A 25,473-nucleotide genomic window follows, 5' to 3' on the forward strand; every position below is an offset into this window, starting at 1 on the left:
AGTCTCTCTTTTCACTGAGCCATGCTACTTTGAGGGAGGTGAGATGCAATCAGGGTGAAACTATTCTTAAACCCCTTCGGTGTACCTGTTTTTGGAATTTTTGTTCTAATGGTATGCTGGAACTTCTCCACTGTATTCTTAGACTCCCACAAAGGTACTCTCATCTACAGGTAGTTATAAAAATCAATGCTTCTGTAAAAGATGTTAGAGAGTTCCTGTTTGTCCATCTTACTGTTGTCACCCAGCAGCATCTCTTCTAAAAGCTCATTATGTCAGAACAAAGGTGAACACATCAAAAGCAATAAGCAAAGAAGAAATTTATTCTTATTTTATGACGTAGTTGGCTAAGGGATACAACCAGAATATTTATATGTCCTTCCTGTCAAATATGTTAAAGTTGAGTAAACAAAAATGCCAAGTTCTCTTTTTAAAGTTTGACATATAAAATGCTGCAGTAAATTCCAAATTATAATAATTAACAATGATAAAAGAACTATATCAGTTAGTGATGAACATTCATGAAAATGCAGAGAAATTTTATTGATAAGAATCTTATAAAATAAATATAAATAGTTTGACTATCATTTCAGGAAGAAATTATTGTATTTACTGTTTGTTGTTTCTGTGACCAGTATAGCAAAATGTATAATTAACCTAAGCCTAAAAATAACATTATAAGTTATGTAGAAGCTTCCACTGGAGATGAAAGAAAACATGGACTCAGATCAGAGGTTATAAACTGATAGTTTAAGAGCCAGTTTTGCCAACAGTTAAAATTCAGAAGAGTTTACATTGAAAAGATCTAGGGTTTCATCTTCTCTTGAAGAAACAGTGTCTGATAACACTGGGACATCTTTTTGCTTGGCATTTTAATTGTAAGAGCTATCTCCTAGTGGAATGTATGCTCTGTTTTATTCTTGACTGCACCACTCAGTCTCCTCCCTTAGTTTACATGCTTCCACCTGGGAGCAACCTGGTTTCTAAGAAATTCACTGAGACCTGTGCTTAAGATTTCATTTCTGCTGTTATTATTTTATTAGAAGTAGTCTTTTTTATTTCAAAGAGAATTTGTCATTCTACCTATAATAAGGCCAAAATGTTTTAAATTTCATGAAGTAAAGATTTTAAAGAAAATATTCTTACATTATAATTTCTGGCAATAATTACACATTTGTAAATACTAGCTTTACCATGTGCTGTTTTCATTACAATAAGTCCACATCTATTTCTATTTTCTGATATACTGTAAAGCCATAATATGTACTGTTTGTTAATTGCTATTATTTTGCCTATTTTTAACTTCACCATTAAAAAATACAAATTTCTATGTTAAAATGAAAATGCTCAAGTTATTAAATGTATTTGTTCACCAAATAGCATTAGATATTGTTTTACTATTATTTCAGATTTGTCTAATTATTTATCACATAATAATTATTCAAATTTAATTCTATAGTTACTTTTTTAAAAAAGTATCTTTGTTTTGTTTGTTTATTTTTACATGGTGCTGAGGATCAAACCCAGTGCCTCACATATATGAAGCAAGTGCTCTGCCACTGAGCCACAACCCCAGCCCTATAATTACTTTTATCTTTGATTTGCTAATCTCACAAACATTTATCTCTATGCTAAAGCCAAGCTCATTAAGTGTGATAAAATAAGACAGGTACAAACTTAGTTTTGTTTTATAACTACCATATCCTGGCAGTGTTTTTGTATTAGCTTCAGAAGCATATGTAACCGAAATTCTTATTTGTTCTACAAATTCTTATTTGTTCTTTGCTTCAAGATTCTCTCTCTCTTTTTTAAGAATTTCTTTTTTAGTTGTAGATGGACACGATACCTTTATTTTGTTTTTCTGTATTTTTATGTGGTGCTGAGGATCGAACCCAGTGCCTCACACATGCTAGGCGAGAGCTCTACCACTGAGCCACAACCCTAGCCCCTGTTTCAAGACTTTTTACACTTTATTTATTTAGTATTTTCACATTGTTTTTCTTCTATACATGTTTTAGACATTCACGTACTTCCACTGTGATTCTTTTTTGACCTAAAATATATTGTAAAAATATAATGAAAGTACCTGAAAATGTTAAACCTTCTCAGCAAGTCGTCCTTTAAGTTGCATAATCAATGAAAATAAACATGAATTTTTTATAAAAGAAGAAATAATGCTTGCCTGGCATGTGCAATACATTATATTTGATTCCCAGAACTTAGAGAGAGAGAGACTTTCATATCTAGGTGTATAGTCAGGGAATAGTGCTTATGTGAACTATGAATTTGCAATTGATAATACTGAATCACCATTCATTGGGAGATCCACTCCATTTTTTTCTCCTTTATTTATTTCTCCAGGTGGGGTAAAACCTTGTGCATTAAACTGCTTGGCTGAAGGTTACAATTTCTACACTGAGCGTGCCCCTGCAGTGATTGATGGGACCCAATGCAATGCGGACTCACTGGATATCTGTATCAATGGAGAGTGCAAGGTTGCTCAGATTTTACTCTTCTTTGTTGGGATTTTTGATACCTTTCTTTTTCTTAGTTAGTAGCTCCTATTTAATTCTATGTTCCATTTAAAAAAGCACATTTTAGGGAAATTCAATTTCCAATTAAGGATGACAACATATTTAGCTTGTAGAATGACCCATTCATATTTAAGTACCATGAAAGTGAAATTTATTCTGGTATTCTAGTTATGTTTATAGCAATTGCCAGGGGTCTGAAATGTTTTGAACTTTAATTTCCATTATTCTTCTGTTCTGTTTACAAACAAAATGACAGAAAAAGAGAGGTAACAAAAATTCAACTCATTCATATGGCTACCATATGTTCTCATTGGAAGATTTTATATATTTTGTATCATAATTCTTCTTCAAAGTGAGAAATAGCCATGCTCCTCCTACTTTATCTCCTTTTGAAGCATTTACAATGGTTTTCATTATAGTGTTAGTGTTTATATTATTAAAGCATTTACTTTAGAATATCAGTCAAACTACTTGGAAACTGTAGAAGTAAATCCAAACTATGTTTCTTAAACTTGTGTGTGAATCTTGTCATAATAACAAAAGCCACAAAACCTACTGTTCTCATACTTTTTAAAATTCTTGTTTGGTTTTGTTTTACTTTAAAGAGAAACACATAACTAAGTGATACAAACTGAGAAGAGATAAAAGTATTGTCTATTTTGCTTAATCTCATAATTTCTTGGAAAAGCTCCTATCCTTCTGGTTACTTGCCTCCAAATGTATTCAATGATTCATTGTGTGTGTGTGTGTGTGTGTGTGTGTGTGTGTGTGTATACTTATCTGTGTGTGCAAGGGTACTTTATTTCCTTGAAGAAGAAAGTTGGTTTTGTGACAATACGAACTTCAGGAATTACATGTATGATATCAATGGCTAATGGCAAATGTACAAATTTAAGCACCTAAATATATACCAAATATATATTTTAAATCCACATTTTTATAAATAAATGCAAAATTTAAATGTGGTATTTCAGCTTCTTAAATTGTATGCTACATCTTCTTTTTGTTTATGGCAATTTTATTCACCAATACTTATTTTTAAAGATTTACCCAAATGTGACTTCCACAACAAATCTTCAACACTAATAATTGGATTAAGTAGAACAAAACATATTCTCAGTCAGGACTCTTGCTGTTATAACCCTATAGAGGATCATAGTCATTTTTTCTTAGTTTTTAGATTTCTTGGTTGAGAGTACAAGACCCTGTTGCTAATAAATTATAATAATATTTTAAGAATTAAAGCATGATATCTACAAATGAAGGAGAGATCTAAGTTAGAAATATAGGCATACATTTTTAGGGAATCAAATTTTTTTTTCCTTAAACCTAGATGTTGAGAAATGTTAGTTGGTAATTATTGGTGAGTAAAAGTAAATGGAAAAGTATTTCCTATTTGATTTTCTTTACTGGAAAAACTAGTAAATCAGTCAGTTATATATATATATTAGTTATGGTTCCAAGAATTTCTATTTTTTTATGCACTAAATATTCTTCTCTATTTTCAGCATGTAGGTTGTGACAATATTTTGGGATCTGATGCTAGGGAAGATAGATGTCGCGTTTGTGGAGGGGATGGAAGCACATGTGATGCCATTGAAGGGTTCTTCAATGACTCCTTGCCCAGAGGAGGTGAGTGTATAGAGAGAGAATTCCTCCTCTGGTATACTTGGAACAGCCCGAACACTTGGTTTTTCCTCCCACTTAATTTTTAATTTTCTTTATTTAGGCAGATAGTGTTTTCAGTCACTTAAGTATTAAATGTGACTTCATGTAAAACAGAAGAGAGACCATGGAGTGGAGGAAAGGGATCCAAAGGGAGGGAGGAGGACAGGGAAAGAAAGGAGAGATACTGGGTAACAATATTGATTCCATCATGTTGTTACACTGTGTACATATATGAATATGTAATAATCCCACTATTATGTATAATTATAATGCACCAATAAACATGTGAGATATTTTAAAAATAAAAATAAGTAAAAATGATATTCATATATTTATATAAGATGTTTTAAGGAAATGTTATTTTCTATATGACTCCATTTAGCCATATTTCTTTCTTTTCTTTTTTTGTGGTGCTGGGGGTTGAATGAAAGGCAAGCACTCCACCATTGATTGATGCCCAGACCTAGAATTAATATTTTTGTTGTTATTATTGTTATTTTGAGATGGAGTCTCACTGTTACCCAGGCTGGCCTCAAACTCCTGGGCTCAAGCAATCCTCCTACCTCTTGAGTAGCTGGAACCACAGGAATGTGCCACTGTGACAGTTTACCATGTTTCTTTCTTTCTTTTTTTAAATATTTTTAGTTGTAGATAGACAGGATACCTTTATTTTATGTATTTATTTTTATGTGGTGCTGAGGATTGAACTCAGTGCCTCACACATGCGAGGCAAGCACTCTACCACTGAGCTACAATCCCAGGCCTACCATATTTCTTTAAAGTGTGAAAACCCACAGAGTATTGATGAAAGTCATGTGTTGAGAAAAAAAAGATATTATACTTGTTGAGACTTTAAAAAATCTCTAATTTTGAGAAAAATCAATACTTTTTCTATAAAATTTATTTATGAATTTGTGAACCCAAAGGAAATTTACCAATATTTCATAATTTATAAAGTACAGAGTCAAAGAAATAATAATGGAAAAATTAAGAACTGTTATTATTGAATGTTACTAACATTCATTTTCTGGCTGCAGGTACTTATAATTGGCTATCTTCTATGTTCCAGGTTACATGGAAGTGGTGCAAATACCAAGAGGGTCTGTTCACATTGAAGTCAGGGAGGTTGCTGTGTCAAAGAATTATATTGGTAAGCTATTTTGCTAGATTTTAAAAATTAATGAGGAAAAGCAGCACAAATCAAGAAGCAAGAAACATACTGCTTCAAGGTAAAAACACTCATGCTAAAATGAAGGAAATTCCAAGTTTTATAAGACTACATGTAAAGTTGCTAAGCAGAAAAATTAGTGTTTTATTAAGTCTTACTCTTTGTGTGTGTATGTGGTGCTAAGGATCCAACCTAGGGCCTTGTGCATGCTGAGGCAAGCACTCTACCAACTGAGCTACATCCCCAGCCCCTAAATCTTACTCTTAACTGGGTTAATTATTTAATTTTTAACTCAATTTTATTGAGTTATAATTTACATATACTGAACCATTATAAGTGTAAGTTCATATAATATTAACAATTATATGTGTATGTGTGTGTATACACCTATTTATTTATCTTTATAAAAACTATGGCTAAGGGGGCTGGGGTTGTGGCTCAGTGGTAGAGTGCTTGCCATAGCATGCATGAGGCACTGGGTTCAATCCTCAGCACCACATAAAAATAAAGATATTATGTCCACCTAAAACTAATATATATATATATATATATATATATATATATATATATATATATATATATATATTCAAAAATTTAAAAAAAAACCCATGACTAAGATAATGGAACATTTCTGTGATTCTAAAACTCTTTGATTCCACTTTGCAGTCAAATTCCTTCAGGCAAACATTGATCTACTTTTTGACATTGTATATATTATTTTTATTTATTCTAGCATTTCACATAAATGAGATCATAGAGTAATCTGGCTTTTTTCACTCAACATGGTTTTGAGATTCTTTTATATTGTTGTTTCCATTGTTCATTTCTTTTTATTGTCAAATAGTATTCTATTGTGTGAATATACTGTAATTTGTGCATTCACTTATTGATGTATACTTAATTCATATTACTAGTTTTTGACCATTATAAATTGGACATTCATAGGCCAGCTTTATGTGGACCTGTATTTTTATTTCCCCTGGAAAAGTTTCTGGGAGTAAAATATCTGAGTCATATGATTTTTAATCTAATATGCAATTACTTCATTATAGGAAACAGTATGGAGGTTCCTTAAAAAATTAAATAGATTACACAGCACTAAAAAAGAAAAAAATCATGGCATTTGCAGGTAAATGGATGGTGTTGGAGAAGATAATGCTAAGTGAAGTTAGCCAGTCCCCCCAAAAAAAATGCCAAATATTTTCTCTGATATAAGGGGGGGTGGCTCATAGTGGGGTAAGAGGGAGAGCATGGGAGGATTAAATTAATTCTAGATAGGGAAGAGGGGTGGGAGGGAAAGGGAGGAGGAAGGGGATTAACAAGGGTGGTGGAATGTGATGTCATCCTTATACAAAATACATGTATGAAGATTTGAATTTGGGGCCAACATACCTTATATACAAACAGAGATATTAAAAATTGTGGTATATATGTGTATTAAGAATTGTAATGCAAAAAAAAAGAGTACATGTGTAATGGCATAAGTTGGTGTGAACATACTGTATGTACAGAGATACGAAAAATAGTGCTCTATATGTGTAATAAGGATTGTAATGAAATAAATAAATAAATAAAATGCATTATAAAATGAAATTGTGAAAGTGAGGTGGTAGGGGCTGGGGATGAGGCTCAAGTGGTAGCACGTTGGCCTGGCATGCGTGAGGCACTGGGTTATATGGCACCACATAAAAATAAATAAAGATATTGTGTCTACCTAAAAAAACAAAAAATAAATAAATATTGAAAAAAAGAAAGTGAGGTGGTAGCAAAGTAAGTCAACAAATAAGTGAACAGAAGAGACTTCTTGAAAGCACCGAGGCATTTATGAAACAACAGCATTGTTCGTAAAAAGTGACCAGCCCCATAGGAAAGAATGCGTGATTCAACAAACCTTTTGAGGATGGAGCTACATGGGAGACAAAAACACCAGAGCAAGACCCTTGTCTTGCACCACGATCCCAAATAAACTCCAAATGGACTGACAAATTATAAGCAAAACTTAAAATTAAATAAAATTATAAAGTCCATAAAAATATAAAAATGAATATAAAATTCCTTCCTACTTGTGAGAGTTCTGCTATCTGAAAACCCCTGTGGTAAAAGAAATTCACAACTGACTAGCAAGAAGAACTTATGAGATGTGGTTTAAGGACATCAAGGTTAAAATTAACTCTAATGGGAGAGAGACAGAGACGGGTAGACGGACAATGAGCCAGGATGGTAAAATATTCATGGTTCCACCTCGTAGTGAGTGTGTGGGCCTCCATTGTAACAAAACTCCCAAACTTTTCATAATAAATGTTTTAGAAAAAGCGAAAAAAAATTAGATAGAAATGCCATATAATCCAGTAATCATTTAATTTCTTTGAATATATATTAAAAGAAAATACAATCACTAACTCAAAGGGATATTTGCATTTCTGTGTTCATTGCAGCATTATCCACAATAGCCAAAGCATAGAAATAACTAAGTTTGTGTTGACAGTTGAGTGGATAAAAAAAAAATGTGTTATATTTACACAGTGGAATATTATTCTACCTTTAAAAACAAGGAAATCCTGCCATTTGTGATAACATGGATGAACTGGGAGCACATTATACTAATGACATAAGCCAGATGCATAAAGAAAAATACCACAATCTCTTTTATATGTACAATCTAAAAAAGTTAAACTCATAGAAACAGAAAGTACAGATTAGGTACCTTAAATTTATTCAATTTTATTTTTCAGTTATATTTTAAAGCTGGAAAAAAAAGAAAGAAATCACTAAACTATTTTCCAAAATGGATGTATAATTTTATATTCCCACCAGTAATATATATATATTAGAGTTCATGTTGTTCTACATCCTATCAATACTTGGTATTGACAGTTTAATTTTAGCCATATGAATATCTTTTTGTGTGAAGTGACTAAACAAATGTTTTACCTATTTAAAAATTTTTTGAGTTATGAATTATTTATTTATTCTATTCATTTATACATGACAGCAGAATGCTCTTTTATTCATTAGACACAAATGGAGCACAATTTTTTTTATTTGTTCTACTTAGTTGTACATGTTAGCAGACTGCATTACAATTCATTGTACACAAATGGAGCACAACGTTTCAATTCTCTGGTTGTACACAGTGTAGAGACGCACCATTTGTGCAATCATACATGTACCTAGGGTAATGATGTCCATCTCATTCCATCATCTTTCCTACCCTCATAATCGCTCCCCTCCCTCCCCTTTGCCCAATCCAAAGTTCCTCCATTCTTCCCATGCACCCCCATCATAGATCAGCATCCACTAATCAGAGAAAACATTTAGCCTTCAGTTTTTCGGGATTGACTTTCTTCACTTAGCATAATATTCTCCAACTTCATCCATTTACCTGCAAGTGCTGTAATTTATTCTCTTTTAATGATGAGTAATATTCCATTGTGTAATATATATCACAGTTTCTGTATTCATTCATCCATTGATAGGCATCTTGGTTGATTCCACAGTTTGGCTCTTGTGTGTTGTGCTGCTATGAACATTGATGTGGCTGCATTACTGTAGTATGCTGTTTTTTAAGTCCTTTGGGTATAGACCAAGGAATGGGATAGCTGGGTCAAATGATGGTTCCATTCCAAATTTTCTAAGGACTCTCCATACTGCTTTCCAGATTGGCTACACTAATTTGCAGTCCCACCAGCAATGTATGACTATGCCTTTTCTCCCACATCCTCCCCAACACTTATTGTTGGAATTATGAATTCTTTGTATAGATCTATCTCCCAGAGGTCTGGGAGTAGGGTAACAGAAAGATGATTGCCAAAGAGAACAAGCTTTCAGTTATGAGATGAATACATTTAGGAGATTTAATATACCATAATTAATAATAATGTGTTGTATACTGGAAGTTTGCTAGAACAAATTTGCTAGGACAGTATTATTCTTACACATCAAAAGAGGCTACTATGTGAGGTAATATGTTATTTAGCTTGATTGTGGTAATCATTTCACAGTACATACCAGATTATCAGATTATGTACCTTAAGTTTATTCAATTTTATTTTTTAGTTATATTTTAAATCTGGGGGAAAAAGAAAGAAATCACTAAACTACTTTCCAAAATGGATGTATCATTTTATATTCCCACCAGTAATGTAGTAGTAATGTAATGTTGTTCTACATTCTATCAATACTTGGTATTGTCAATTTTTAAAGTTTTAGCCATATGAATATCTTTTTGTGTGAAGTGACTAAACAAATGTTTTACCTATTTAAAAATTTTTTGAGTTATGAATTTTTTATATATTCTGTATACAACTCTCTGTCAAATGTATATTTTGCCGCAGTCCGGCTGCAGCAAAATAACCGGGGGGTGACGAATAACTTGTGTACGTTGATACAGCAGGAGTGGGAGCCGTTTATTGCAGGACAGGAGCAGTATTTATACATTCCACAGAGCTTATCTAATTAGCATAAACTAGATACATCAGTCAACCAATAAGGAATCTCCACACTTAATGGCTTACTTTTGTTACTTCTCAAACCACTCCCTCTGACATTTAGCCAGGCACCATCCAGACTTGTTTACGAACTCTAACATTCCCCTGGCAAAATGCCAGGTGTTATTTTGACTTGTTTACAGACTCTAACAATATTTCATGAATATTTTCTCCTAGTTTGTGGCTTATTTCTTTCCTTCCTTCCTTCCTTCCTTCCTTCCCTCCCTCCCTCGATCCCTCCCTCCCTCCCTCCCTCCCTTCCTTTCTTTCTTTTACTGGGGGTTCAACCCAGGTGTTCAAGCATGTTGAGCAACAGTTGCATCCCTGGCCCTTGCTTACTTATTTTTAAGTGATGTCTTTTAATTCTGATGAAATATAGTTTATTAAACTTTTTATGATTTGTGCTTTCATGTCCTATCTTAGAGATTTTGCCTATTCCAAGGTGGCAAATGTTGTCTTCAGTGTTTCTTCATGAAACTATACCAACTGGAGGTATAGTTTCATGGTAGAGTGCATGCTTAGCATGTGCAAGGCCCTGGGCTTAGTCACCAGCATCCCTTCTGTCCCCACAAGAAAGTTACAGTTTTAGTTTTTACATGAAGATGTGGTCCACTTTTAGTTGATTTTCATATAAGGTATAAAGTAAGACGGGATTCCAGTTTTACCATATGAATATGTGATTGCTATAGCACCATTTGTTGAAAATATCATCATTTCCCCATTAAATTACCTTGACACATTTGTTAGAGATCAACTGAACACGTGTATATGGATATATTTTTGGTCCTACCTGTTGATCTCTGTGTCTATCCTTAAGCAAAAAAATACGCTATATTGAGTAATGGAGCTTTTAATGGATCTTGAAATTCAAAAGCATTAGATCCTAAAATTCGTATTTCTTTTTCAAAATTAGTCTTTTACATGTTTGTATACATTGTAGAATCCACTTGTCAATCTCTACAAAAAGATTTATGGAATCTATATATTAGTTTGTATATAATTAACATCCTAAAAATACTGAATTTTCAAGTACACAAAAAGATACACCTGTGTGTTTATTTCAGTCTTTAGATTTTTTTCCACCAGTTTTATTTTTATTGTGTAGGTCTTTCACTTGTTAAATCTATCACTATTTTCTGCTTTTTGACACTATTGCAAATGATAGTGGTATGTTAATTTCTTTTCTTTTATATTGCCCTCATTTCCTAAGACCTAATTATATTCACTTACTACCTCTTATATTTATTTTGTAAATTCATGGATTTTCTGTATAAAGTTATGAGCAAAGACTGTTTTCTATATTTATAATTTTCATGCTTTTTATTTCTTTTCTCTTACCTTGTAATAATGTTCAGGACCTATAACACAATACAATTATAATAGAAGTGAGGAAACTAAATATCCTTTTGTTATTGAGCTTAAAAGGAAAACGTTTTTTGTTTTTTTTTTCCATTATATAGCTTGAAGATTTATGGCTCTTTATTGGTCTTTTTCAAGATTTTATTCATGAATGGGTATTTAATTTTTCTGAATATATTGATATGATTATTATTTTCCTCCTTTCTCTGATAAGGTTGTAAGGGCAGGGGTGAGGCTGTAGCTCACTGGCAGAATGCTTGACTAGCACATGTGAGGCACTGGGTTCAATCCTTAGCGCCACATACATAAAATAAAATAAAGGAATGCTATATCCATCTATAACTACACAAAAATTTTTTTTAAAGTGCATTGATTGATTTTCAGTTGCTGAATCCAGTATTTTTTGGATAAAAATTATTTTCTCGTGATGTATTATCCTAATATATTCTGAAATTTATTTGCTAATATTTTGTTAAAAAAATTTGATCTACATCCATGAGGGAAATTTGTCTCTAGTCTTGGGATGTTGTTGTTGATGTTGGTATAAATATGGTAAGTGTGGCTTTATAGAAGGAGTTGAGAAGTGTTTCTCTATTTTCTGAAAGCATCTGGGTAAATTGATATTTTTTCTTAATTTTTGATAGAATTCAACATAAAGCCATTTGGATTGGAGTTTTCTTTGTGGGAAGTTGTAATTCAAAAATTCAGTTTCTGTAATATTTTTCTAATTTATTGGCATCAGGTTGTATACAGTATTCCCTTATTATTCTTTTTATGTCTATAGGATATATAGCAATCATTCTTCTTTTCATTACTCTTATTGATAACTTAAGTCTTCTTTATCTTTCTTGATCATTCTAATTGGGGCTTATTCATTTTATTGATGTTTTCAAAGAGCAAGCTTATGGTTTAAATGCTTTTCTCTGTTATTTGTCCATTTTCCATTACTTTAATTTCCACTCTTTATTTCATCATTTCTATTTTTTCAGTTCATTTTTTTTAGTTTCTCAAGATGAAACTTTTATTATTGATTTTTAACTTTTTCTACTATAAAGTCAGCATTTTCACTTTAAATTTCCCTCTAAACACCACTACTTCACATATATTTTGATGTTGTATTTTCATTATCACTCAATTTAAAATATTTTCTTATTTATTTTATGAACCATATTTTAGAAAATATGATTTAATTTCTAATATCTAAGGGTTTCCTTGATTCTTTTCTTTTATTGATCTCTAGTTTAATTCTATTGTAGGCAGAAAATATGCTTTGTATGATTTTAGTGTTTTTGTTCTTGTTGAATTTTGTTTTATGTCCCAGCACACTTTAGAAGGTTATATATTCTGGTGTTACTGAGTTTTCCATAAAATTAGTCAGATAGTTTACATCGATTGAACAGTTTTGTGGAGTATTCTATACTCTTATGTATTTTCAGCCTTCATATTTTAAGCAGTTACTGAAAAAATCCTATTGAAGAATTGTGGATTTGTTTATTTTTCCTGTTAGTTTGTAAGATTTTCCCTCATTTATTTTGAAACTTTGCTGTATGTGCATACACACTTAAGACTGTTAAATCTTCTTGATATGCTGAACATTCTATCATCATTATTAAATTTTTCTCTTTATTCCTGTTTATATTAAGTGTCCCAAAGCCCATTCTCTCTAATACTAATGTAGCCACTTCAGCTCTCTTCTGATCAATGTTTGCATAGTAAATTTCTTTCTATCACTTTTTACATCTAGGCACCTCTGTATTTAAAACGTTTCTTATAGACTGCATGTAGTTTGATATTTATTTCTTACTGTATCTAATAGCATTTTTTAACAGCAATCCCTAGATAGGAGAAGGGATTGTCAAATTTTTTTGGTAAAGAACCAGATAGCAGGCTGCGGTTGTGGCTCAATGGTAGAGCGCTCGCCTAGCATGTGCGAGGCCCTGGGTTCGATCCTCAGCACCACATAAAATTAAATAAATAAAATGAAAGTATTGTGTCCAACTACAGTCAAAAAATAAATATTTTTTTTTAAAAAGAACCAGATAGCAAATATATTCAGCTTTGCAGGACATACAGTCTCTGGCACAACTTTCAGTTCTACCAATGTGAAAGCAGACATAGATGATATGTAAATGAATGGTGTGACTGCATTCCAGTAAAACTTTATATACAAAAACAGATGATGAGCCATAGTTTGTCAACCCCTTGTTTAGGTCACTTATATTTAATGTAATTATCAATATTATTGAATATAAGCCTACAACCTTGCTATTTTTCCATTTGTTCTGGGTGTTTTTCTATTTTATTCTCCTTTCATATATTTTTTCAGCTTAATCAAGTGTTTTTTAGTATTCCATTTGATCTCTACCAATGGTTTGAGGCTTATTAGCTTTACTTCTTTGTTCTATTTGATTAGTGGTTACTCTAGGATTTACAAAATGCATCTTTATCATAGTACACCTTCAAATAATGTTACACCATCTTGTTTGTAATCTAAGACTCTTAAAACATTTTCTTCCATTGTTCCCTTTCATCTGTTGTGCTATTTTTCACTTTTCCTTGTGTTACAAATTCTATCATACATTGTTATTGTTTTCGTTTAAAAGAGTCAATTATTAGACAGGGGGTTTAGCTTAGAGGCCTGGAACCACAAGAAAAAAAAAGTCAGTTATCTTTTTAAAAAAGTTAAAAATTAAGAAAAATTATTTTAGAGCAATCCATATATTTACCATCATCTGGCATTCTTCTTTTGTATAGATCTGAGTTTATATTTGATGTGTGTATGTGTGTGTGTGTGTGTTTATAATATCTTCTAGTTTCTTATTGTATTTATATTTTTCTTATAAATTATTGAATATACTTATAATAACTGCTTGATAATTATTTCCTCCTAATTTCATAAGTTTTCCCATTTCCAAGTCTGTTTCTTTTGCTCAGAATTTTTCCTGGCTTCATTCACATTTTCCTGCTTTTTGCATTGCTAGTCATTTTTCATCTGATGTTGTTCATGGTATTTCTGTGTTGAGATTTTGTTTTATATCTTTAAAGCGTGTTAAGTAACTTTTAGGTCAGTTTTGAGCTTTGTTTAGGTGAATCCAAAACAGCCCTTAACCTATAATTTTGTTAGTTCTACTATGTAAAAGGCATGATTCTTCTTAGGTCTCTGCTGAATGCCCTGGTGGTTGAAGTGCAGTGTTTCTACTTATAGTTCCCTAGTAGTTTGCTTGATTTTTTGTTTGTTTCCTGGCATCCTGAAATTTTATCATACACACATACAGACTAGCGACATATTCCCTCCCTCTATTCTGTTTCTCTGGTCCTACAAATTCCTGTCTTCTTGACCTTCCCAATTTCTTTTCTGTCTTCGTAACTTGGTGAGACCACCATGCCCTGCTTGGATTCTCCAATTCTACACTGACAGAATGGCTCCAGGCAGAAGCTGGGGAGATCACAGCCTGTGCACAACCTTTCCAGTGTCTAAGAATAGCAGATGCATTTATTTTATGAGTTTTATAGCTGTATATGGGGCAGCAAGTCCATATACAGCTATAATGTGAGAATAGTGAAAGTGCTATTTGTTTGATGTTTAATCCTTGCACTCAGGTTTAATCTCTCTAAGAAACCCCTAGTGAGACCTAAATGAATTATTATTCCATTTAGAATATCATTACCTTTCCCATAAAGCTTTTTAAAATTAAGAATATATCCAGAGCACATCTTGAAACAGGATACCAGTAATATCAGACTTTTCTGTTATTTAAGAAGACTCCTTTATTTTTACACCCCTTGTGTGTAGGGATGAAACCCAGGGCCTAATGCATACTAGGCAAGTGTTCTACCTCTGAGTTACACACCCAGCCTCCTTCCTTTATAGTTTCTGAGTTTCTTTTCATGCTTAGAAAATTTTCTTATACCCTAATGTTATAAGGAATAAAAGGTCTCCCATATTTTCTTCTTGCATTTTATGATTTAACTACATTTACATTTAAATATTTATTCATTTGACATTTATTATTTCTCTTTTTTGCTTTCTTTTTATTGAGGTAGAATTCATATTACATAAAATTAATCATTGAAAGTGAATAATTCCATGGCCTTTAGAATACAACAAAACATTTTTATCACCCCAAAGAAAACCCTGTGTGTTTGTTAAGCAGTTATGTACATTCTCGCTATCCTATATGCCTATCCTATATGCCTGGAAACCACCAATGTGCTTTCTGTCTCTGGATTTTTACCTATTCTGAATATTTTATGTAAATGGAAACATACAATATGTAACTATTTTCTGTCTGGCTTCTTCCACTTAGCATAATATTTTTGAGGTTCATCCCATTATAGTGTGTATCAATCAATACTTCATTCTTTTTCATGGCTGAGTATTACTCTGTTGTATTGTATACACCATAATTTGTTTATCTTTTCATTCATTGATGGATTTGGGGTTGTTTCCATCTTTTCCCATTGGGAATAGTATTACTATGAATATATATACAAATATTTGAGTACCTGTTTTTAATTCTTTCAGATATCTACCTAGGAGTAGAATTGTGACATTTATTTATTTATAAAGAATGAGATATAGATTCAATTTTTTCCCCAAAAACCTAGTCCTTTGTCTTAGCCCCATTTCTTGTTATCTTTCCTTTACCAATTTAAAGTATATTCTTTACCATATACTAAATTTTCGTGTACTTGGATCTATTTCTTAGCTCTGGTGCCCTCGTCCTATCAGTCTGTGTGCCAATATCACAGGTTGTTCCTACCTCATAATCATATAATTGCTGTTTTAATGTTTGGAAAGGAAAATCTGTTCCCTGCCTCTACCCCCATTTCTAGTTAATTTTTGTTGTAATTTTCTTTGCTAGTTCCATGTTATTTCTCCAAATAAACCTTTTATTCTTTTCTATCAGTGATATTGTAAATACTTAAGTAGTATCTTCTCCACATTCACATGACAAATTACTGTTTGAACTTGTCAGGCATCATCTCTCTGGATGAAAATGGGTATTCACTGTATGTACTTCAATGCATTAATTAATCTGTGCTATTTGGGTAGATGAAGTTCCACATTTTTAGATGGATTTTAATTTTTCTTCCAGCTCTAAAATCTGAAGGGGATGATTACTATATTAATGGTGCCTGGACTATTGACTGGCCCAGGAAGTTTGATGTTGCTGGGACAGCTTTTCACTATAAGAGACCAACTGATGAACCTGAATCCTTAGAAGCTCTGGGTCCCACCTCTGAAAATCTTATTATAATGGTAAATGTCATTTTTATATCTACTGTTCATAATTCCCCTTTATGAGGTAGGTGGTAAAATTAAGATAAATAACATAAATGATTTGCCCAAGGACATAGAATCTGTGCAGAATTAAAGCCATAGTGCTCTTTCATATAACTGTTTTGTCTTTTCAATGCTTTCTTGAATTATATATTTATAACCTAGCAAGTCAGAAGAAAGAAATGGCTCCAAACTAACCATGAAAATGGAAAAATTTTTATATAAATGCATGTATTTGAAGAGTTGCCTTAAATTTCTCATAAGACTTACTTTATGACATTTTCTTCTTCAGAAGAAATAATAAATATCTGAATGAAAGCTCATTGTATTTTAATTATCTTCACCAGTTGTTTTCAATGGCAGGTTCTGCTCCAGGAACAAAATTTGGGAATTAGGTATAAGTTCAACGTTCCCATCACTCGCACTGGCAGTGGAGATAATGAAGTTGGCTTCACGTGGAATCATCAGCCTTGGTCAGAATGCTCAGCTACTTGTGCTGGAGGTAAGACACCCACTAGGCAGTCAACCCAGTCGTCAGAATGCAAAGCAAAACATACTTTGAGCTATGCTTTTTGTTTGCTGAAGAAGCTAATTGGAAACATTTTTTGCAGGTTTACTTCAAGCTGTAATTTAGCAAGAGTAACTTTGTTTTAATTATATTATATTCCATTTGTTTTCAACCTCATGCAATTTATACAGATTTGTTGGTAAAATACATCTTGGCACAGTGAGTGTCTCTGCTGGTGCTTCTCCCAAGACTATCTTGAAGGTGGGCTGTTTGCTTTTCACGAACACATTCTTGGTAAATAACATCAAGAGTTTTAAATAATAAAATGAGTAAGAATCAGACGTCACAGATGCAACTTCTTGTAATGGGGGCTGAGAATGTATGTCTGTGTGTTTGTGTGCTTGTGTTTGTATGCTTGTGTGTTTCCCACCTTCCTATTCAAAACTCCCTTCTCCAGCCATCAAGTTAAGGGACTGTGTGCTGGGATGCTACAGTCATCCTGGTGTCTGGGTCTCTGGGTTAATGGTGGATGCTGACCTCACAGTAGTCCCTTAGAGAGGTAGAGGTAGCTGCCAGGCAGTGGTTGGTGATGTGTTGGTTGTCCCATGTGCGTTTTTCATGGGTGCCTTTTCCCCACAATTTACTCTATTCCTAATCCTCCTCCCTCTAGTGGCCACCAATGCAATTCTTTACCTCTGGCTGGGAGAGCAGGACAGTTGGCTTCCTTCAAAGCCAACACCCTTGCTGCTGCATGGACTGGTGAGTAGAAGTGCTGTGCAAGCAGCATCTTCCTTCTCTCTGGAGACTAAATGCATCGCCTCCACCATACACCTTGATCCCAATAGGCAAGGAAACAGAACCTATCCCTTAGGGCAGGCTGGGCTAGAGCACCTCACCACTCCAAAAGCAAAAATTACATTTTGAATCATGATTTTAGAATAAATAGATATAAATATATAAATCATTCAATATATCCCCTATCTGTGCAGAAGTACATGTTCTCACATGGACTTTATCCTGTCTTGTCTTTTATTTGCTGAATCTCTAAACACCTCTGATTTTCAAGGCTTGATTTGGAGAAATTATTTTCAGAGAAATAGTTATCATATACCAAATTCAGTATTTTTACTTTTTTTTTTTTTTTAGTGCTGGGATTCAAACCCAGGGCCTTTGATCATGACTAGGCAAGAACTCTACTACTGAACTCTACCCTCAGCAGTGTTTTTAGACACAGAAGAATTAAATCATCCATCAACTACAACTCTAATTTCAATAGAAAAATACAACTATACCACATGAAAAAAAATTTAAAAACCAACTGAATAATAATAATGTTCTCTCCTGGGTTAAATATCATGAAACAAGCTTATGAATAATTTGTAGCATATTTTAAAAGTTCTCTAATTCCCAATCCACTTTTTTGTGTGAAATGGCTGGAAGTTTATAATGTAGAGTTTTAAAAACTATAATGCATTACCATTTCTCTTAATGAAATAAAAAGATATTTGCAACTAATGTCACTGCTGATGATCCTCAGTGAATTCACTATTTGTTCAAGTGAGTGCCGCCACTGCATTATATCATTATATTTTAGTGGCATTTATTATTTCTTTGTTCCAATTAAATTCCTTTTAATCAATCTGTACATTAACCTTCCCCTTTCCACCTACCAACAAAAACTACTTGTACAATATGCATACATATGGCCCTGAGGCAAAGTGAGACAAACTAATTAGAGTCCAAATAATTTAAAGTTCAGGAAATTGAATAAGGAAGGTTTAAAATTAAGGTTTTTCAACTAAGAGAAGAGAAGGCTGAAGGAAAGCATGTTAGTATCTTCAAGTATGTGACAGAATGTTGAATGGGGAATTCTCTGTGCCTGTTCTTCTTTTGCTGAAATTGCTATATTTGGGGATGGTTTAGACACAGTCTTGTCTGAGGCCAAGGAGGGATTAAGTGAATTCTCAATGTTCCTTCAACCCTATGATTCTATTTGTTCAGAGACGAGATAGTCCAACAAAAAAGGGGAGGAAAAGGTCATGAGAACCTAATTTGGAATAAAAACTATAATTTTATTGAAGTAAAAATGAATGAAAAATCTAAATGAGTGTTTTTCTTTTCCATAACACTTGTATTGAGAAATAGAGATGATTTCTTGTGATAAAACAAAGAAGCAGAAAGGAAGAAAAGCCCCTAGAAGGAGAGTTCTCCCTTCCTTATTATACTTTTTTTTCTTTGATTTTGGAGCTACTGATCTTAGATATTTTAGGTAGTCCTGGGAATCCAGATTTTGCTTGGTTATAAGTGATTATGGGCATTCATGAGCTGGTCCCTTCTTTGAGAGGTACAGTGTTTGAAAATTGGTAGGCGTGGTGTGAAGAGCTATCATTTGTCTTGGTAAGTGGTTCTCAAAGTATGGTCACTGGACCAGCAGCATCAACATCAATTGAGAAGTTGTTAGAAATGCTAATTCGGAGAACCCATTTCAGTCCTACTGAATAGAAACTCTTGGAATGGGGCCCAGCTATGTTTTAACAAGCTGGCCAGATAATTCTTTTTTGTTGTTGTTGTTCTTTTTAGATTCACATGACAGTAGAGTGTATTTTGACATATTATACATACATAGAATATAACTTCCATTCATGTGGATATAAATGATATAGATTTGATGTAGGACATAAGATGCTGGACACCCATTAGGAAGCAGGTTTATTAATCTGCAGCAGTCCAGAGGAGCTGAGGCCTAAAAACTCTCTGGACCCAAAGTCTAGAAATTCTTTTAGATTTATACTCAGTGGCATGTTTACATGATAGTGGGTGGGAACCTTACTCTTTGTCCCATATTCTTAGGCTAGACAGAGGTTTTACACATTTGTCTGCAAAACTAGCATTTAAAAGAAAGATGAAGCTTCAAACCACATTGAGCTCTCTGCAGAACTTCTATGAAATCCTGTTGACACTCTTTGTAAAAATCTTTCTGCCACGAAGAGAAGCTCAATTATGGTGGGGAATGGATTTGGGGTGGGAGTACCTGGTCTGCTTCAGTTTCACTGGTCATGTATTTATATGTGAACATAGGAAAGTAATGTCGCATTCATTCTACTGTTTTTCCTATTCCCATCCCCCGTCACTTCCCTTCATTCCCCTTTGTCTAATCCAGTGAACTTCTATTCTTCCCTTTCTTCCTCTGGCTTATAGTATGTTAGCATCTGCATATCAGAAAGAACATTCAGCCTTTGGTTTTTTGGAATTCGCTTATTTCACTTAGCATGATAGTCTCTAGTTCCATCCGTTTACTAGCAAATGCCATAATTTCATTCTTCTTCATGGCCAAGAAATATTCCATTGTACATGTACCTCATTTTCTTTATCCAGTTATCTGTTGAAGGGCACCTAGGTTGGTTCCATGCACACTGATGTGGCTGAGTCATTATAGTATGCTGATTATGAGTTATTTGGGTATATACCAACAAGTGGGATAACTGGGTCAAATGGTGGTTCCATTCAAAGTTTTCTGAGGAATCTCCATACTACTTTCCAGAGTGGTTGCACCAATTTGCAGTCCCACCAGAAATGTATGAGTGTACCTTTTATCCCCATATCCTTGCCCAACATTTATTGTTACCTGTATTCTTGATAATTGCCATTCTTACTGAAGTGAGATGAAATCTCATTGTAGTTTAATTTGCATTTCTAATTGCTTGAGATGTTGAACATTTTTCGTATATTTATTGACCAGTCATATTTCTTCTTCTGTGAAGTGCCTGTTCAGTTCATTTGCCCATTTATTGATTGGGTGGTGGTGGTGGTTGTTGTTGTTGTTATTATTATTATTTTGGTAGCCACTTTTTGAGTTCTTTTTTTAATATTTATTTTTTAGTTATAGGTGAACACAATATCTTTATTTTATATTTATGTGGTGCTGAGGATCAAACCCAGTGCCTCACACTTGCCAGGCAAGCGCTCTACCTCTGAGCCACAACCCCAGCCCCAGTTTTTGAGTTCTTTATGTGTTCTGGAGATTAATGTTCTATTTGAGGTGCAGGTGGCAAAGATATTCTCCCATTCTGTAGGCTCTCTCTTCATGTTTTTGTTTCCTTTGCTGTGAAGAAGCTTTTTAGTTTAATACCATCCCATTTGTTGATTCTTGATTTTACTTCTTGTGTTTTAGGAGTCTTTTTGAGAAATTTGGTTCTTAAGCCAACATGATAGAGAGCTGAGACTACTTTTTTTCAATTCATTCTGCTACATATGGATTTCTAGTTTTCCCAGCACCATTTGTTAAAGAGTCTATCTTTTCTCCAATGTATAATTATGGTGCCTTTGTCCAGTATGAGATAAGTGTATTTATGTGGGTTTGTCTCTGTGTCTTCTATTCTACACCATTGATCTTCATGTCTGTTTTGGTGTCAGTACCATGCTATTTTTGTTACTATGGTTCTGTAGTACAACTTAAGGTCTGGTATTATGATGCCTCCTGCTTCACTTTTCTCACTAAGGATTGCTTTGGCTGTTCTTTGGCTATTCCTCTTATTCTTTGGCTATCCTCTTATTCCTTTGGCTATTCCTCATATTTTTCCAAATGAATTTCATGACTGCCTTTTCTGTTTCTATGAAGAACACCATTGGGAACTTAATAGGAATTTCAATAAGTCTGAGTAGTGCTTTTGGTAGTATGGCCATTTTGACAATATTAATTCTGCCTATCCAAGAACATCAGAGATCTTTCCATCTTCTAAGGCCTTCTTTAATTCCTTTCTTTAGTGTTCTGTAGTTTTTATTATATAGGTCTTTCACCTATTTTGTTAGGTTGATTCATCACTGATGTATAGAAATGCTATTGATTTATGGGTTTTAATTTTATACCCTGCTACCCTGGTAAATTCATTTTGAGTTCTAGAAGTTTCATAGTACAGTTTTATTTGGGGGGGTCTTCTAAATATAGAATTATGTCATCTAGCCAGATGATTCTGATATTCACTTATATTTATGTACCACTGTTCTTAGTTTTCAGAAAAACTGAAACCTAGCACTCTGAACATAGAATATCTTTGTAAACTAATTTTGTACCTAGAACAATATCTGGAACATACAAGGACTCAACAAATATTTAATTTAATGGGAGAAAAGGATTAATGTTTATGTGTTTTTGTTCTTTCTAGGATATGAAATGAGAGGTTAGAATAGCCAATTTTATTATGGGATAGGACAAAGCAACTGCCAAGGAGAGACAATAAAATTTTAGGATGAGTAAGTAAAACCAAGTTCTCCACTTTTGCTTCCTAAACTTTGAATAGGTAGAAGCTCTGGGAGTAGGGCAGGGTATAGAATATCCTAGGATATAGAGTGCGGGTTTTAATTATTGAAGTTACTCTTCTTATACACACCCCTACTTTTAATCCCAGATTCTTTAAATATAATAAGCTAATGTTTGAGGTATGTAAAGTTCCATAAGGCTCAGGAATGCTGATCAGAGAGCCCAAGTCTTAAACTTAGTAATGGTGAATGATATACTTTATCTACAGTTAGAAGATGTCATTTCAAAAGAAAAGTCATTTCTACCTATTTTCACTTATAAACCAAGGATGAATACAAAAGTCAGTTCTTAATGTGGTATAAACCAAGGATGAATACAAAAGTCAGTTCTTAATTGTGGTACTCCACTTTCATTTCCCCAGGTAGGTGCTAGATAGCTTGAGGCTATGAGAATTTTTTAAACTGTTAAAATAGAGAGCAAGAAATGCCAAAGAACTTTCAATTGTATCCTCCCAAGATTCTTCAATGTGCTTACCTCTTATTGGCCTACATATGTTTTACCAATGTCAAGAACCTTGACTTTGATCGAATTTGGGAATAACAATAATATTTGCTTAAGAGATCTTTTAAGGTAAGTTTCAAGGCTGTTTTTCTGTTGCTTAGCAGACCTAATGACATCTAACATGCAGGAAAGATTGGTAGTGATTCAGTAAAAGTAATGGTCTTTTCTCTGAGTCATTGAAGAAACACTTCCTTAGCCTAACTGGGAACATTGAGATAGATGCCTTGGGGTGTATTGTCTTCAGGATAAATGTGATTTTTTTTTATCTTTTATTGATATTAATGCAGTGGAATGCATTACAATTCTTATTACACATATATACCACAATTTTTCATATCTCTGTATATAAAATATGCTCATACCAATTATGCTTTTATACATGTACTTTGTGGGTTTTTTTTGCATTACAATTCTTAATACACATATATACCACAATTTTTCATATCTCTGTATATAAAGTATGTTGACACCCAATTCAAGTCATTTTTTTTTTTTTTGGTAGTGGGGATTAAACCCAGGGACACTCGACCTCTGAACCACATCCCAGTCCTATTTTGTATTTTATTTAGAAAGAGGGTCTCACTGAGTTGCTTAGCACCTCACAGTTGCTGAGGCTGGCTTTGAACTCGGGATTCTCCTGTCTCAGCCTCCCAAGCTGCTGGGATTACAGGAATGCACCACTGTGCCTAGCTGATTATTGTCTTAATAATGTGTTATTTGATAAAGCTTGGCTCAACAATGAAAGTTGTTTGTTTTAAAGTACAAAACTTTAGGTTGCTGGGTTGGTTTTTTGTTTTTTTTTTTTTGAGTAGTAATTTATGCCAGTGTACTTTTGCACTGTGACTTTTAAAGATTGAAATATCAAATATTATATATGCATTCTTTCATTTTAGTCATACATTCTGTCTTTTCACTAGTGTTTGCTAGATGTGTGATTCTCAAAATTTAGGATGCTTTAGAATCACTTGGAGGGTTTATGAAACACGAATTTGTAGGTTCTCCCTCTAGTTTCTGACTCAGTAGGCCTGGTGTAGGGTCCAAGAACTTAAATTTCTAATAAGTTTCTAGGTAATGCTGGTGCTGTGGGTTCAGGAACCATACTTCCTGAAACTCTGACTAGGCTCTGAGAAGTCCTAAAGTAAACGCCTCATAAATCAAAGTGACTAGTCTTTTAGGTAATTACCTGTGTCACAGTTGTAGTGAACATTGCCATTAGTCTTTTTAATTACAGGTGGTTCTTCTGCTCAGCTATGTAATAATAAATAAAAATGTTTATAGTTTATAGTTTATAAAAATTTTCTGCTGCAGTGATTCATTTGTTCATCCTCAGGGGCCACACAAGATGGGTATTGCTACTACTATTCCTATTTTATAGGTAGAATTCAAATGAAGAAACTCGCTGGAATCAAGACCTAAAAATTGAGTCTCTACAGTGATATTTTTAATGTAGCATTTATCTAATAAAAACAATGGTCTATTACCTTGAATAGAACTTTTTCACCAGGTAGCAGTTTCTCTAGAGAAATGTGCTATATTATCACTCAAAAATATCTTCTTCACTAGCGTGAAAGTTTGCATTTTCAAATACTTACCCTGGTGCAATGGTTTTTAACTTTGATGCACATTGGAAACACCATGACTACTTTAAATGTTTTTTTTTTAAAGATTCGATACTTGGGCTCTGCCTCTCAAAGCTTTATTTAATTGGTTAGGGTGTAGCCAGAACCTCAGATTTTAAAAAGATCCCTATGTAATTCTAATGTGCAGCCAAAGTTGAAAAGTATTGCCTTTAAGATGAATTGGAAGTTTTGTCTCAAAAAATTAACATTCAGATGCAAATACCTCTCATAGCATTACTAACACCCATCTCTTATTAATTGGCTATTAGTTGAATGTAGAGGTTAATGAGATTTAGTAATGAATATCTGAAGTAGGAAAATAAAGATTGGAATTAAAGAAGAGAATGAACATGGTAGAATGCCAATTAACTTCATGGTTGTATTTATTATGTCCACTGGCCTTGGACATGCCTGTACAAAGTATTTTTGTAGTTCAGTTTATTTGCATGCTTTCTTCTTTACCTGATGGATCACTTATATGCATCTAATTAATGTTTTTTAAATTGACTAAAATTGTGCTGAACAATTTTTTCAAAGATCTTTATTTTAATTCAAAATTTCTTTGATACTTAGGGATCTAAAATGGATTCAGGTTAAGCATTCCTAATATGAAAATACAAGAATATACAAAAAGTTTTAGATTTTGGATTTTTGGATTAGAAATGATTGACTGGTCAAGTCTATACAAATATTCTGAAATCTGAAAAACTCTGAAATCTGAAACACCTCTGCTTCCAAGCATTTCAGATAAGCAATATTCAACCTGTAAATGGCTATACCCTCAGCCAACTTTTATTTAGACTCACAAGTCAGAATATAAGAGATATGGTCCTTGTTTTAACATGTTATTTGTGAAAACTGATGAACACTTTTTTTGTGTGTCTTATAAACAGAGAAGGCCTTCTACTTAGGAAATTGCTGCTGCTTTAGGGAATGAATCTTGCAGAATGCAGCAATATTCATATTCATAACTTTTACCCTGGTCTTTCTAGATATATTCTAATTTCCCACTGTTTAAACTATGCCATTTC

The 25,473-nt window shown here is 33.3% G+C and overlaps 1 protein-coding gene across 1 annotated transcript in view; it reads left to right on the forward strand.

The window, feature by feature from the left end:
- The window catches only part of Adamts6 (ADAM metallopeptidase with thrombospondin type 1 motif 6), a 293,953-nt gene that overhangs the window by 221,429 nt on the left and 47,051 nt on the right, over window positions 1-25,473 (forward strand). The window contains exons 16-20 of the mRNA XM_027951608.2: window positions 2,359-2,492; window positions 4,040-4,163; window positions 5,269-5,349; window positions 16,313-16,476; window positions 16,861-16,999. Coding sequence (XP_027807409.2) covers window positions 2,359-2,492; window positions 4,040-4,163; window positions 5,269-5,349; window positions 16,313-16,476; window positions 16,861-16,999 — 642 coding nt within the window. The remainder of the gene's footprint in view (window positions 1-2,358; window positions 2,493-4,039; window positions 4,164-5,268; window positions 5,350-16,312; window positions 16,477-16,860; window positions 17,000-25,473) is intronic.

The sequence above is a fragment of the Marmota flaviventris genome, chromosome 5 (genome assembly GCF_047511675.1).
Source record: "Marmota flaviventris isolate mMarFla1 chromosome 5, mMarFla1.hap1, whole genome shotgun sequence".
Taxonomy (NCBI): Eukaryota; Metazoa; Chordata; class Mammalia; order Rodentia; family Sciuridae; genus Marmota; species Marmota flaviventris.